Source organism: Sceloporus occidentalis, unplaced genomic scaffold (genome assembly GCF_023333645.1).
Source record: "Sceloporus occidentalis isolate IW3139 unplaced genomic scaffold, rSceOcc1.0.p SCAF_1, whole genome shotgun sequence".
Classification (NCBI taxonomy): domain Eukaryota; kingdom Metazoa; phylum Chordata; class Lepidosauria; order Squamata; family Phrynosomatidae; genus Sceloporus; species Sceloporus occidentalis.
The window spans coordinates 314988492-315004810 of NW_028316981.1; the positions used below are offsets into that span (position 1 = coordinate 314988492).

Sequence of the window (16319 nt, forward strand, 5' to 3'; positions counted from 1 at the left end):
TAGAACAAGGAATAATTTAACCCCTGTTTGCACCAGAGAAGGTGCTAGGACTTCCTATAAACACCAGGAGTTTTATATATATATATATATATATATATATATATATATATATATATATATATATATTACTGCATATCTAATCTGACAAGTTCATGAAGCCATGCTGAAAGGTAGGTTTCTATACAGGAGGGAGAGAGAAGGTCTGGGGAACACTTGAAATTAGGCCCTTCAACATTTAGAGTGCCAACAACGGTGGTTCATCCAAGAATAGGTGATTCAGGAAATCTGGCACCAAACAGGACCAAAGTGTCCCACCATGGCAAAGGATGCCAAGTTGTGTTTTGTTTTTTTAATCATCTGAGCTATGGATGTATTGCCAGATCTCGGGGCTAAGAAAGAAGGATGCAAATTCTCCATTTTGTTGGGCCTGACTCCAGGCAAAAGGAAAAGCTGTAGCTCTGGTCAATGGCATTCTGAGAGGGGTGGAGGGAATGCAGACTGCACTGGGTGAAACTATCAGAGGGGGTGACACCAAAATGTCTGTCTATAAAAATGTTATGCAGAGAGATTTTATAGCACCTTTGAGACTACCTGAAATAAAGCCCTACATGGCTCGGGCCCGAGTTACTTACGGGACTGCATCTCGCTATATAATCCGCCCCACACTCTTAGAACATTGGGTAAGAACCTATTGGAGATAGCAACCTCTAAGTATGTTGCTACTTCGCAAAGAGCATTTTCAACAACGGCTCCGAGAATCTGGAACAGACTTCCTGAGGAGATCCGCTTGGCGGCCTCGTTAGAAACATTTAGGAAAGCAGTTAAAACCGAGCTTTTTAGCCAAGCATACCCCACCTGATATGAATACCCCCCTGATATGAATGACATGCCCTGTCTGTGTATGATCCCTGCCTGCTTGCTGATGGTATTGTTATTGTCTGATGTTTTATTTTTTTTTAAAAAAAAATTATTTATATACCGCCCTTCCATTGATCAGGGCGGTGAACAACATAATAAAAACAATACATACAATATACATATTAAAAACAGCTTAAAAAACCCCGGTCAGCCATCCATCTTGCCGTCAACATAGGGAGGAAGGCCATCTAGGACTTCACTCGGGGAATGCAGTTCGAAATAGAAGGGTTTTTAAGTCCCTTCTAAATGTTGGCTATTTTATTGTTTTTAGCTGCTTTTAATTGAATTTTATGTAAACACTTGTGCTTTTATTTAGTCTGTAACCCTGCTTCGATCCACAGGGACAGGCGGGGAAACATAAATACATTTTAATAATAATAATAATAATAATAATAATAATAATAATAAAGAAGTTGGCAGCATGAGCTTTCATAGACTTAGGCCTACTTCCTCAGATGCATTTAGTGGAGTGGGAGGTGGGACTTTATGGGAGGTGGGACTTCATTTGGAGAGTGGCATTTATAGACACTATGTGAGAAAAATTACTAAGGATTCTGTATGCTCTGGTACAGGAGAAGGACCATGAGTTACTGCACTGGGTGACACCAACTCTAGTGACACCACTGACTCCAGTCTATACATACTTGCTTTCTATGTACTCCCCCAATACGCACATACTGTTTCTGCACAAAGAAGCCAACATTTTGTAGCATTCATCTCCCAATGCAAAGTTACACATGAATTGTGCTATACTTCCTTTTTATTGAATGATAACATTGTACAATTGAAGGGAACATACATGTGCAGATGCTACCATTACAGCCCATGGCTGAACCCTAAATGTAGTTTCTCTCATACGGCTCAGGTTTAGAATCAAGTAGCAGTTCACAGAGGGTTAACTCTTGCAAATTTCTTCATTTTCCACTTTTACTTTTGGAAGAAGAAAGCCTGGAGAATTTGTTTATTTATTGACAAGTATTTATTCAAATTGGTTACATCTGTTCTGTAAACGTCTCTGGGGGAGGGGGGGAATTGCTGCTCATGAACATTTACATAGTATTTAATGAACTATAAATTAAGCATTTATGCATCGGGTAGAAAGAGTACTCTTACACGCATGGCGGATGGATAGTTCTTTTTTTCTTTTTTATATTTTAAAATGATCCACAGCAAGATTGCAAAATGTGGAGATAGTTCAGACTATATAGAGCAAAGGCAGGCAAGGTCTTTCCAAAAGAGGGGTCTACTCTTTTGAATTTGTCCTGTGCAGGACAAGTAGATAAGTTGTGGCCTGTGGCCCACAAGTACCCCACAGAAGCTTTTTGTGGATCCCAAATACAACCAATCTGGGGTTGGAAATTACTCCCCAAATGGTCAAAATCAAATTTTAAAGGATACATGCAAAACACCCTCCAAGACCCACTCACCTGAAAAAGAAAATAGGCTGAAAATGGTGAAAAACAGAAACCAGAATTAACTTCAAGTTTTGTTTTCAGATACTCAGATGGCCAATAGATGGGGATAGCCCACTGGAGAGCAGAAATGTGAAAACTAGCTCCCACACTTTCTGCATTTGCCTATCCTTGATTTAGCGATTGGTTTGGGCCAGGGCCAAGTGTACATTTTGCCTGTCTTTTACTTCTAGTCAGACACAAAATGAAATTGATGGCACTTGGTCATAGAAGTGTCTCAGTCATGAAACTTATCAGGTTGTCCGTGGTCAAGGCATTTAATGCAAACAATGAACAACTGATATAACATTGCTGGACACAATATTCTTGGGGGCATAGCTGTGCTACAGACATTGGCCCATTTGCTGCTCCCTTTTCCCAGAGAATCCAAGGAATTTTAAGCCACTGAGGACAGATCTGGGGGATTTAAACAGACAATGTTAGTAATCTTCTGTTTGAGGAAGCCTATGATTGTGAAAGTGCTACACTGTATATTTTGAGGTCTAAAATGGCTTAGCCTCACACAAAATTTGGTCTAGAGCTGCCTGGACTCACAAAACAATTTTCCATACAAGCAAAATGATGAGTAAAATGTTTGCCACACCTTGATTAAAATTTAGCAGAGCTGTTAGAAGAGGGCAGATAATGTTGCAGCATCAAATTCAACCAGCCTAACAAATGGGCTGTGCTATGATATCAAACTTTTGTTCAGCCGCTCTTTTGTGATTCTTGATCTCAGAGCATGATCTCACACACCCAACCTTGAGTTATGTATTTGTACATAGTACTGGTCTATTTTCCCACTCCTCTTGAAATATGGTAAGCATCTCTTAATTTTGTTCCAGAAGACAGAAAACTCTTTGTGGGCATGCTCAACAAACAGCAGTCAGAAGATGATGTGCGCCGGCTATTTGAAGCATTTGGGAACATTGAGGAGTGCACGATCCTTCGGGGACCAGACGGAAACAGCAAAGGTGAGTTTGGCCTGGTTGATTCTCCAGCTGAAACTGCATCCCTTGAAATGAGTTGCAGTGTGTATAACTACAGTGCACATTTATAACAATTTGATACAAGTTCAGCTTGCATGATTCCATCTTTAGCTCTGTAGTTTGGTGAGGTACTTAGAATTCCACAGCAAAAAGCTGTAGTTCACATCCCTGCACTACATCACTCAAGCAGGCTTAAATTTATGGTGATGCTATGAATGAGAGGAGAGCCAGTGTGGCAGAGTGGTTTGAGTACTGGACTATGACTCTGGAGATCAAAGTTTGATACCCAGTTAAGCCATGGAAATCCACTGGGTAATCTTGAGTGAGTCACATGGTGTCAGCCTTACAGGAAGGCAATGGCAAACCTCCGCTGAACAAATCTTGTCAAGAAACCCCCATGATAAATTCACCTTAGGGTCACCATAAGTCAGAAACAACTTGAAGGCACACAACAACAACAATAGATGAGAGACCACTCATCAACAGCTCTGCTCATATCTTTCAAACTCAGTGATGTGGCTTCCTTGATGGAGTCGATTATTCTGTAATGTGTGGTCTTGTAATGTGCAATAAAAATTGTAGCATAAGCAAGTCTACAAAAGCTTGTGCTACAACTTCTTTCACACAGACTCAAAGGTGCTACAAGGTTCCTTTGCATGCTGATATTCCTGACTAACATGGCTGTACCTCCAAATTCTACCACCATGTGCCATAAAATCAAAGTACTACAGTGGGCTGCTGCATCAGCAGGCTAGCCATCTGAGGACTGGAGTGTCAGTGGCTCAACATACCCCATATTATTCAATGGTGATGCATTCACCCAGATGCATTGACATGCACATGTTGCTACTCATTGAATGACATAGTGTGTGATCATCTGTAATTTTTCCCATCCATGGGGGATCCTGTAACCAAACCCCCATGGATAGGAAGGGTCCATTGTAGTATTCAAAATAATTCTTTCCTTGCTCAAAGCCTTATAGTTGCAATGCTGCATTTGCCCAGCAGCCTATAGGCATCATCCATGTACTTCCATTAATTCACTTGTCAGATGACAACAGTACCACACTTCCCAAACTCCAGCTGGTGCAATCTGCCCATCCGGTCCCTTCTGGCCACTTAGAAGGGCTACATTTTGGTCTGCTGCTGGTGAGGTGTAAGTGATGCAGCTGCTCGTGTGTTTTCAGCAGGTGTTGAGAGATGGAGCAAGCATGTTCTTAAATAGCTGTCAAGCATTGAAGAAGAAGAAGAAGAAGAAGAAGAAGAAGAAGAAGAAGAAGAAGAAGAAGAAGAAGAAGAACCTTCCAACCAAAATAGTATCAGCATGTAAACTATGAAAGTTAAAAAACAAACAAGTAGAAACTCTGCATATAATTGCATCTTCATATAGCCATAGAGTTGAAAGAGACTCCATGGTCCTTCTACTTCAGGAGTGGGCAACTGTCATGCACCCCAGGCCACCTCCCATTGCATCACCTATGAAAAAATTATTTTAGACCCCAAATACTCCCAAATATCCTCTAGGTATTCCCCTCTGGCCATTCTTGGCCCAGGACAGGCCTTTGTTGCAACAAGAAATCACCTGGAAGTTACCTCCTGATCACTTCCTATAAACAGTAGACCTTTCCTAGGTCTAAAAGGTCCCAGCATTTCTAATGGCGGGGGGGGGGGGGGGGACTAAAAAATATTTTGGACCCTGGCGGCCTCTCAAAACAGTTTTGGAGGTTGCATGCAGCCCATGGGTCACATTTTCTCCACCACTGTCCTGGCCCAACATTGTGCAAAAATCCACAGTCAAAGCACCCTTGACAGATGCCCAGTCCATTGGTTTATTTAAAGATGTCTTTCTTGTAACTTGTATCCATTAGTTTGAATCCAATCCTCCACCTTGCCTTTCTGTTGGTGTTTTGTGTTTTCTGTTGTTCTTATTGTCCTTTTCCATCTCTTTCTCTCTGCAGGGTGTGCGTTTGTGAAATATTCCTCACATGCGGAAGCCCAGGCAGCCATTAATGCCTTGCATGGAAGCCAGACAATGCCGGTGAGTAACAGCCTGCCATTGCCTTCTTCTGAAATATAGCAAATAGCACATTGTATTCCTTGTTCGTCCCTCATGCAAGTACTAACCAAGCTGGACCCTGCTTAGCTTTCAAGATCAGATAGGATCTGGTGCTGAAGGGGGAACAAACATGGCTTTGCATGGGCTAACCTAGCAAAATGCTTTTATATTGCCTAACACTGTGAAGGTTGCATTGTGTAGTTTTTTGTTCTCTTCTAGAACATGGCCGCATAGCCCGAAAAAACCACAAAAAACTATGGATGCCATCCATGAAAGCCTTAGACTTCACGTTACATTGTATTTTGTTCCCCAAAATGGCATGAGATGGGCAAATGGGTTATGCAGCAAGGACTGGTGAATGGTTGTTCACCTAACAGGAGGCTGTACATTATCAACAGACAACTAGAAGTCAAAACTACTATCTTATTTGTTAGCTTGATGGCATTTTCTCAGCACATGCACTTTGCAGTAGTGACCTGGCAGCTTTGGCAAACTATATTAGAATGCATGTTCCATTCTATTCAGGGCAGGATGCAGAAATGCATTTCTTTCCTTAAATAAAGTTGGATGCTTGGCTCACCAAGCCTGGTCTTCTAATGTCTCCTAGAATTACGGGGGGAAACACTGTGCTTCGGTGCCTTTTGGGTGTTTAGGTCCTAGAATACCATTTCCAAAAATTATACTTAGCAATTTTATAGTCCTTCTTGGTGCTTGATCTCAGGCTGTGGAACTCCCTCTCACATGAAGTTAGGCCTCAGATAGTTGTAATCCTTACACCAGAGGTAGGGAAAATGTGACCTGAAGTCACATGTGGCTCCTACCTACACCTTTTTTGCAGTTCCTGAACCCATACTGCCAGTTCTTCAAAGACCCCAGAATCACCACCACTACCCCATTAAAAAAATTAGCAAATACCCCCAAATACCTCAATTTCTCTATTTCCCTTCCATAATATGACAGGGAGTTATGTGGCATCACTTCTGATCACCATTTCGGAGAAGAAACAGAGGGGAGGAAAGGCATTTGGGGGTATTAAGAAGGGGGTTGAGATTTTCAGAGATAGAAACATGCCCCCCAATCTTTTCACAGCTGCCCAACCCTGCTTTACACAAGCTTGGCAAGATTATATTATCTCATATATATAATACAGGTTGAGTCTCCCTTATCCAAAATGCTTAGGACCAGAAGTGTTTTGGATGTTAGGGAATTTTGGATTTTGGAATATTTGCATATACATGTGATATCTTGGGGATGGGACCCAAGTCTAAACATGAAATTCCTTTATGTTTTGTATACACCTTCTACACACAGCCTGAAGGTAATTTTATACATAACACTTTAAATAATTTTGTGCATGAAACAAAGTTTATGTACCATCAGTAAGCAAAGGGATCACTGTCTTAGCCACTCATGGGAACAAATGGATTTTGGAATGTTTCGGATTTCAGAATTCCAGGTAAAGGAAACTCAACCTGCATATAACCAGTGTGGTGTAGTGGTCTGAGTGTTGGACTAAGGTATTGAGAGAGTAGGGTTTGAATCCCTGCTCAGGCATGAAAACCTACTGGATGATGTAGGGCAAGTCACACTCTTTCAGCCCTAAAGGAAGGAAAGGGCAAACCTCCTCTGAACAAATTCTCCCAAGAAAAACCCATGATAGGTTCTCCTTAGGGTTGCCATAGGTTAGAAGTGAATGAAAGGGACACAAAAATAGTATATATTATATCCCTCATATTAGAGGCATGGGGATTAAGTTTGTACTGTTTTGATCTCAACTTTTGGTATTTTTTTAACTGTGTCTGGCATCTTGTTAGGGATACAAGTATCCCTTATGTGTGTGCAGGGCTGCATTATTTTTGCAGGGTTAATGCAGCGTAGGTCCTTTTTACATGCATTGTGAATATTCCCTTAGATTGTAAGCCTGAGGGCAGGGAACTGTCTATTATCCCTCCATTGTAAGCCACCAAAAAAAAGCCCTTAATTTACAGCCTCTGGAAAAAAAACCCTCACATCCATGCTGTCCTTCAGGACACCTCCCTAGATTTGTTCAGGAGAAATTTGAAGACCTTTCTTTTCCGTCAAGCTTTCCCCCATGTGCCTTAATACTATTCTTTTCTCCCTTCTCGCATATTGTTCGATCCAGCTACTTTGTTGTATGGCTTTAATGGTATGGTTTTAATGGTTGTAATATAATGTTTTGTAGAGTATTTTGTATAGCTTTGAACTGGTTATGGGTAATTTGTTTACACTGTTGGGGATATATGTTGTTATAATTGTATCATTTTATGTTGTAAACTGCTATAATCTATGTAGGAATAGCGGTATATAAATAAATTTTCATTCATTCATTCATTCATTCATAAGGCAGGATCCACAAAAACATCTCCCATAATGGGATGCAAAATGATGACATCAGTGCTGAGATCTACTCAAAAGGTCTCTCTGTTGCTGTGCTCATTTCACATCTGGCCACAAAGTAGGGAACGGTCAACTGGGGGCTTCAGAGGCTGTTCCATAAATCAAGGGAGCCTAACATAGGTCTGCAAGCATTCAGGATTTCAGCTCATATGTGTTCTTACTGTAATTCTGTCTATTTTGTAAGCTGACATTAGTCACAGTTCAGAACTAGTCAGAATTCACTTGGACTTCTGTGTCCAGTTCTGGGCATCATAATTCAAGAAGAATGTGGAAAAGCTGGAGTATGTCTAGAAGAGGTCAACCAAAATGTTAAAAGGTCTGGAAACCATACACCAAGAGGACCAGTTCAGGGAGGTTATTAAACAGAGGCTGAATGGCCATCTGCCAGGAGTGCTTTGATTGTGTATTCTTGGACTGTATATTCTTGGGTTGCACTGGATGGCTCTTAGGGTCTCTTCCAACCCTGGGATTGTAGGATTCTAGGATATAAAGCAGGGAACGGATGGGCTTACATCTGCCACCATCCTACTGATCATGCTGGCTAGAGATGATGAGAACTGTAGTCTAAGCCATCTGGAAAGTGCCAGGTTCAGGCGGACTGCTTTAGGCCTTTCCATCAGTCCTATTCCATAGAAGTTCATTCTAGAAGAGGAGGTGGTGCCTCCTTCTCTCCATTCCACCTTGTCCAGCTGTTCTCCCAGCTCCTAAGTTCTTCTCATAGTTCAGCCAATTCCATCACCACTTTCTTCGTCCTCATGTTCTGCCAGCTGGGGCCTCCATCATCATTCTTGTCAGATCTCAAGCCAGTTGCTCCTGTGGCAAACTCCTGCTCCTTCACAGCTGTCAGGATTATTGCTCCACTGTGGCTTCCCATTCTCACAACATATGTTGCCTAATAGTTTCCAAAAGGCAACTTTCTTTGACAGAAGTGTTGATTCTCCTCTCCTGCCCCCACCCTTTTCCATTTCGTGTATTCAGTAGCCATCTTTAGACCACTGATATAAGAATTCCAGTGTTGAATCAAAACATAAGGGAGCCCATAGCTGAATGGCATTGTACAAGTATGGCATGTGGAAGGTCACTGTCCCCAGGTTGAGAGAGATCTTGTGGTCAGAACAAATAACACTGGAATCCTGTTGTTAACATACGCAGACATAGACACTTGTTACTCCTGAGTGTGTATTTCTAAGATTGTTGCACAAAGAGTATTGTTCATCGCCCCACAACTACCTCTCCACATACATGGCAGATCTGATCCCTGCTGGGGCATAATGAACATATTATTTGCCTAAATCTGAATCAGTTGAAATAGTCACTGTGCTTCTGTTGGGATATTCTGGGAGGTCAGAGCAAAAGATGTAATTATTTCATGTGTGGCTACAGAGACATATTCCGTTCTCTTTGCCTCCCCCCACCAGGCAAGGAAGTCTGTGCAGGGGGGCTGCAGTGACTCTATAATAGGTCTGGAGAGACTTAATTGTGGAGGTAGGATGGGAATACCAAACTCTGCAGTGACCAAGAAAGACATATGCAGGTGGAAGGTTCACTTACTCCTATGTGTGGCATTAACAGGATGCCAGTCACTGAGTTATGGTACATGGGAGTTCAGCAACATCACCTCATTTGTCTATTGTGACACTGCTGAAATAAATGGGCATGTAGATCTGCATGCACAGTGTGCAGTATGGAGGCACATTAATGCACATTCCTGTCCATGCATAATAGCTCTTCTTCCACAACCTTGAACTGAAGGCGTCAATTCCACATTGAACTAAAGTGGCCAACTGCTCATGGATGGAGACTGATGCAAGCATAAGGGACTAATAGGATTCCAACCAGAGTGTAGCTTTGATGAAGTTGTATCCTTGTGTAGTGCACACACACAATTAGGAAGTGCCATTGTATATGCATTGTGGAGCCCAACCGCTCAGTGTGCAAAAACTTGTCTGATGAAAGGGGGATGGCAATGGAGGTTAGCAATCACAGGGGGGCCAGGGCTGTAGATCAGCCTTGATATATTTTTTAACAATTATTTTGATCTAAACAGCTCCAAACTCAAGAGGAGCCATGTAAATGGAAAGCAGTGGGGCTTGTAATTAGATTTGTGTACACTTTCATAAATTGCTGGGAAGCATCAAAGGCTGTGGCACACTTTATATATCCTTCTTCTGTTAATTGAACAGTTGATGTGTGGATGGGAAAGTGTTGGCTTTGCGGAGTACTATTTACAGACCTGCTGACAGCTGCGCCGCGAAAATTAACAGGAACAGAGCAGCCTCTGTCACTGTTCCTCACAGAAGGGACTGGTTTCAAATTGGATTGTTGCTTTCATAGAAGAAACTTTCCTTCTCTTTCTGTCTGTCTTTCAGGCTCTTGTTTTGTCTTCCTCCACCTCTGTACATACCAGCCGTTTCCAAAAATCCCAGCAACTCTCATATACAATGAAGTCCTAATCCTGTATCTCAGGGAAATCAAAGCTATGGAACTCGGGATCAGTTCTAAATAACTCCCATTGCAGGAACTGCTGGTGGCACTCATGTCAGTGGGGTGGTGAATCCAGGGTTTAAACCAAACTTGAAAGCAACTATCCCCTTGGACAGCAGCTCTGCTGAGCTCTATATTCCCAGATAGATTCAGCACCTTTAACTTTTTCTAAAACCTGGAACATATTCACCATGTCATTGATACAGGAGACATCTCCTTGGGCACTCCATATCAGACCTCAGAACAGCAGTCCTTAAATAAATAAATAAAAACTATAAAGGAAAATTGGAAAGAGGGGAGATTATTACACCAGCCCCTTTCTCACTACAATCACACAATAAAATTAAAATGGGAAAATATGCAGATGCCACCTCACCTCTTCCCATTCATGGTTGAAGCCTAAAAGGTTTTTTAAAGCTTAAACTGAGAGCTCCAAAATTAAGGGGAAACTTGGGGGGGGGGGGGTTGAAAGGACTAGTGATGGGGAAGGGGAGGAGAGGACACTGACACCAGATGACTGGCAATCACATAACTGATTTGCGAATGACTTTCTGCACCTTTAACATTGTGAGATTGCCATTTCATTCATGGGATTTTCCCTGTGAATGAAAAGAGACACCTAGGGGGTAGGGCATTTATGTCTGGGACGCGGTGTCATGCAGTCAGCATCGCCAAAGCCGCTTCCAATGAAATTGCAATTTAAAAGCTATGTATGCTAATCTTTAGAATCAGAAGAAGTGGAATATATCCACAAACTGCGGTCCCTTGATAGTGGGCTGAACAGAGATGACAGTTGCCTGGCACACACTATACACTACATTGTTAATATAGTTAACATTTCTTTCCTGGTTCCCAACCAGCACCACACTACATTCCAATAACTCCCCAAACCATTCATATGGTCATCTAGTGACCTTGGCTTTAGGCAACATCCTTGCTCCTGCCTTTGTCCCTCAGTGACTATCATTAAATCTGAATCTCTCTCCTCATCTCCATACCCATAAGTTTTGCATTTTTATCGTTATTCACACAGACAGTCTTCTTATACAGGACTGTTCCTGGATACTCCACTCTACACATCTGAGTGGACTCAAGCCTATGAAAACTCTTGCTACCAGCAAATTTATTGCAGTTAGTCTCAAAGATCTTCTTACATAGGCGTCACCAACTACCACTGATAGCATGCTTTTATTTATTTCATATGCCTGAATATGCATTAAAAAGGAAAGTAGGGTACTAATTGCCTTTACTACTGCAGATTTTCAATATCAAAATAGCAATCTCTTAAACTCTTCCTTCTTTCTTTCCTTCCTTCCTTTCTTCTTTTCTTTCTTTCTACAAAGCTGAACTATATGATTTGTTGGCAGTAAGACAGTAACTAAAACATCGGATTCTAATTCAGGCATAGACCTCATCTGTGTCATGAATACAGTCTTAAGCCAATGGCTCTGTGTGTGTGTCTCACTTCCTCTCTTTCCTTGCCTTTCTTCCTCTTTCCCTTTAAGTTTGCACCCTCTTTAGAAAAGTTATTTTTGACAACAGCATCCCCTGACCCTTTGCTGGAATACAAAGATAATTATATCATCTTGTCTTGTATTGTTATTGTGCAGATTGCAAGATAATGACTGTGGTGTGGTTTGAACACTCTAATAACACATATATAAGGCATGTAATTGTTGTTGATGATGATGATGATTACTCTCCTCTTCTTTATCCTTATTACTATCCGATTGGCAACAAAGTCAGGATATATAAGTATTTTTCCCTCTTACAACATCAAACAATTAACATCTAATTAATTGCCAAAATTTGTTCTGATAGCCATTCACTTAGGGCTTTAAAACAAACAAGAAGGATTAGACCATTACACGGAGATCTGGGACATCAGTGGCTATTAGCTTTGACAGCTAAGTGACTTACCCATTCCCACCTCAGACAATCAAATGCTGGTTGTGAAAAAAATTAAAGTAACGTGTAACTGAAAAAATCTGATTGACCCAACAAAGATCTTTGGACATTTTTATTATTTTTATTAGAATTTGCTTTATTTTACTTGACCAATAATAAGGCATCTTTCCTCTTTATCTCTGGGTTTTTGTGCTAAAAGCTTGCTTTGTTTTGCAAGGGTGCATTTCTACCTACAGCGCAAATATTTCTGCCACAGGAGCTTAGACAAATTACTTTTTGGACTATAATTCTTAGAACTAGTCACAAGGCCTAAGGAGATACTACAAGTTAAAACACCTCCTAAAAAAAAGCAACTTTGCCAAGCTTTGTGGTAGAGTCCTATCTTTTTTAAAAAATTAAAAAATGAACATGGAGTTATTTTCTAACCAGACATCTTGAATTTCTATAACTGTTGCAACTGTCATCATTCCCTGGGGGAACTTGGCACAGACCATATGTGTGACCTAATGAAGCCCACTGGACAAACACTTGGCCTATATATCATCTTTTCCTAATCTGGTCCCAGTTGCCATCTTCCCTGGGAGTGATGGTATCTCTTGTCCAACCCTTGTGGAAGGTTGGTAAAAGCTGGCCAGTCTACTCCAGTATTCTATTCTCATTAATGGTGAGAGGTTTCTAGGGAGACTGTATTGATTGACTGATTGACTGACTGACTGATTGATTGGGAATTTGTAATGCAACGTTTTTGAGCAAATCAGGCCCAAACTCTTCTTCAAATCAAATAGGACTAAACCAAGGTTGTCATATTTGAGGCATATCATGAGAAAAAAGGACCCACTGTAATAAATAATAATACTTGGTAAAATTAAAGGCAATAGGAAAAGAGGATAGAGTCAGTGAGAGAAGTCACTGCCATGAATCTACAAGGGCCTCAGGATAGAGTGACTTGGAGGTACTTCATTCATAGTGTCGCCATGGGTCAAAAAAACCTTGACGGCAGTTAACAACAATCTTATCTCAAAACCGAAACAATCCACTTAAAAACTTTGGCTAGAATTCATGATCACAGTTACGAAGGCATTCATTTAGATAATTTAAAAACACATTAGAACCTAATATGTATTAAAAATCAACACACCCATTGCACTATCCCAATCAGTCAAAAGCTGAAGTTCTGTTTGCCAGAAAAAAAGACAATAAAGAGGGGACCAAAGAAGCCTGCCTTGGAAGAAAGTTTCATAAGCTGAGAGAAGCTACTGACAGTGCCCTGTCCTTCATCATCTTCATATGTGTCTGTGATGCTCTCCTCCAAAGATGTTAAAACTCAGGGAGGTGCACGTGGAGATGCCACCTTTCAGATAGACTGTAGGCATTCCATAAAGGTCTGCACTTCATCCCATTGTTATCCCACCAAGCTGTATACTGTCACTGCATACTGGAGAGATACTGCTTCTCAATAGTGCCATTTATCTATCTTGTTGTTGTTGCTGCTGCTGTTGTTGTTGTGTGCCTCCAAGTCATTTTTTTACTTATGGTGACCCTAAAGCGAACCTATCATAGGTTTTTCTTGGCAAGTTTCTTCAGAGGTGGTTTGCCATTGCCATCTTCTAAGGCCAATAGTGGGACTTGCACAAGGTCACCCAATGGGTTTCCATGGCTGTGAGGGAATTCAAACTGTAGCTGTAGTCCTAGGCTCAGACCACTATACTACTCTGGCTTTCTTTGAAACTTTATTACCTGTATTTTATTAACCAAATGATACATTGAAGCACTTGGTGATTAGCTAAGCACCATCCAAGAATGCACAATTGTTGGTGTTATGTGCCTCCAAGTTGTTTTTGACTTACAGTGACCTTAAGGTGAATATGTTATAGGGTTTTCTTCAGAGGGGGTTGCCATTGCCATCCTCTGAGGCCAAAAGCATGCGACTTGTCAAAGGTCATCCAGTGGGTTTTTAAGCTCAAGCAGAGAATCGAATGCTTAACTCCAGAGTCACAGACCAACACTCAAACACTACCTCCAGAATCATAGACCAACACTCAAACACTACACCAAGCTGGTGTAGTGTATCCTAATGGATAGCCAATAACAGATCCTTGTTCTTACTGAACTTTGTTTGGCAGACATCAATATGTCTACTGCAAGCCAATTCTATGCTAAGCATGTGTTAGGTAAAATTAATCCTTCCCTCCATCCCTCCTTCCTCCCTCTCTTTCATCTGATTAGTTGCCTGAGCTTTAGCCTTCAATATTCTATGAGCCAGTGTGGTGTCATGGTTTGAGTGTTGGATTAAGATTCATTCAGCCATGGAAACACACTGAGTAACCCTGGGCAAGTTAGTCTCTCAGACTCTAAGGAAGACCAGTGCAATCCCCATGAGCAAATCTTGCCAACAAAACCTTGTGATAGATTCGTTTTAAGTATTCCATGAGTCAGAAATGACCTGAAGGCACACAACAACAACCTGTCTGAGTGAGCCTTTCCAATCCAAGGCCCTTCCTTCTTTTAGCCTCTTCTATAGCTCATTCCCCACTGGCCAGAAAGCACTCTTAGCAACTTAGATCACCATCATGTCTCTGCTAATGCTGGGCTATCATGTGCAGTGCACATGTGCGCATGTGTGAATCCAGATGTGTGTATTTTTGCTAATCCACAGAACAACTTTCTCTCTCCTCCCTCCCTCCCCACTGCCATTGTTCCATAAATGAACTAATAAATCACATGTTCCGGAGCCCCAGAATAGAAAGTTAGGCAGCCTGGCCACTTGACAGGGGGTATGAATCATCCCAGCTTCGAAGGCGGCCTTTTGGGGCATAAAGACCTCATCTGAGCTACTTTTCCTCTCTAGTCACATCTCGGTAACAGCGCAGGCATCTGGCAGGACAGCTAAGAGGCCCAGGGGGACATCACAGGCATCTTTTCTCTCCCCTTGCTCGCTCGCTTTTTTTGCGCCTCTCTCCTACTTTCCTTTCCGTTCCCCTTCAAAGTCTTCTGCCACAGTGGAATCCATTACCTCCAAATGGGATAAGTGGAGGATAAGCAATGGCACGACTCCTGACAGCCTTGTCAAAGTCAAAAGGAGCTAAGTGGCTCTGCAAGAGAGAGAAAACAAGCTTAGGGCTGCCTGGATGAAAGAGGGAGAGGATGAGAAGGCAATAGGCTAGTCCTGTTGTTGGTGGTGAGGATCTGTGCCTTCTGACTTAAGGCAACCCTAAGATGGGCCAAAAATTAGGCCCATAAGTTGCCATGAGCAATGGCAACATAGGTTGCTTAGAATACTTTCAGACCAGTGGGGAATGAGATAAAAAGACACCAGAGAACCTTGTCTTCAGTTGCCCCCAAACTGTGGAATAACCTGCCAGAAGAGATACGACATCTAGAAACACTGACATCATTTAAAACAACATTAAAGAGACGTCTCTTCCAACAGGCCAACCCAGTCCATTTTAAAATATGACTTTTTAATCTGTATATTTTTAACAATGTACCCATATGAGTGTACTTCAATGGCTTTATTGTATTGTGCTTTAACTATTGTTTTTATGTGTTTCATTTTTCAAATTGGTTGCATTTTAATATGCTGTACCCCACCTGGAGCCTTAAGGGGCGGCAGGAAAGAAATAAACATTTGTGAAGTCGAAGGCCAGCATCCATAGTTTTTTGTTGGTTTTTTGGGCTATGTGGCCATGTTCTAGAAGAGTTTCTTCCTGACGTTTCACCAGCATCTGTTATTCTTATTATTGCTAGAGGAAGCTAGAAGAAGGAAGGCTGGATTGGAAAGGGTTTCTTGGTAAGCTTTATTCAGAGGGGATTTGCCATTGCCTTCCTCTGAGGCTGAGTGTGTGACTTGCCCAAGGTTGTCCAGTGTATTCCAGTGTCTGAGCAGGGATTTGAAACTTAGTTGAATAGAGTCACACCACCTCTTGTTGTTGTTGTTGTTGTTGTTGTTGTTGTTGTTGTTGTTGTGTGCCTTCAAGTAGCTTATGATTTATGGTAACCCTAAGGCCATTGGAGTTTACTTGGCAAGATTTGTTCAGAGGAGGCCTGTCTGAATATATCCAAACTACAAAATCAGTGGAATTCCAAGGTATTTGT

At 41.6% G+C, this 16319-nt stretch overlaps 1 protein-coding gene across 10 annotated transcripts in view; it reads left to right on the forward strand.

Moving 5' to 3' along the window:
• LOC149324235 (CUGBP Elav-like family member 4) overlaps nucleotides 1–16319 on the forward strand; it is a 942387-nt gene that overhangs the window by 798000 nt on the left and 128068 nt on the right. For 6 of the 10 annotated variants that reach the window (XR_016277944.1, XM_089497934.1, XM_089497979.1 and 3 more), the window contains exons 4-5: nucleotides 3215–3343; nucleotides 5317–5396. Coding sequence is in view for 9 of the 10 variants with exons in the window: in XM_089497934.1 (XP_089354060.1) it covers nucleotides 3215–3343; nucleotides 5317–5396 (209 nt within the window). In the remaining variant the exon portion in view is untranslated. The remainder of the gene's footprint in view (nucleotides 1–3214; nucleotides 3344–5316; nucleotides 5397–16319) is intronic. The other 4 variants (XM_089497949.1, XM_089497987.1, XM_089497956.1 and 1 more) reach the window with 1 other exon arrangement.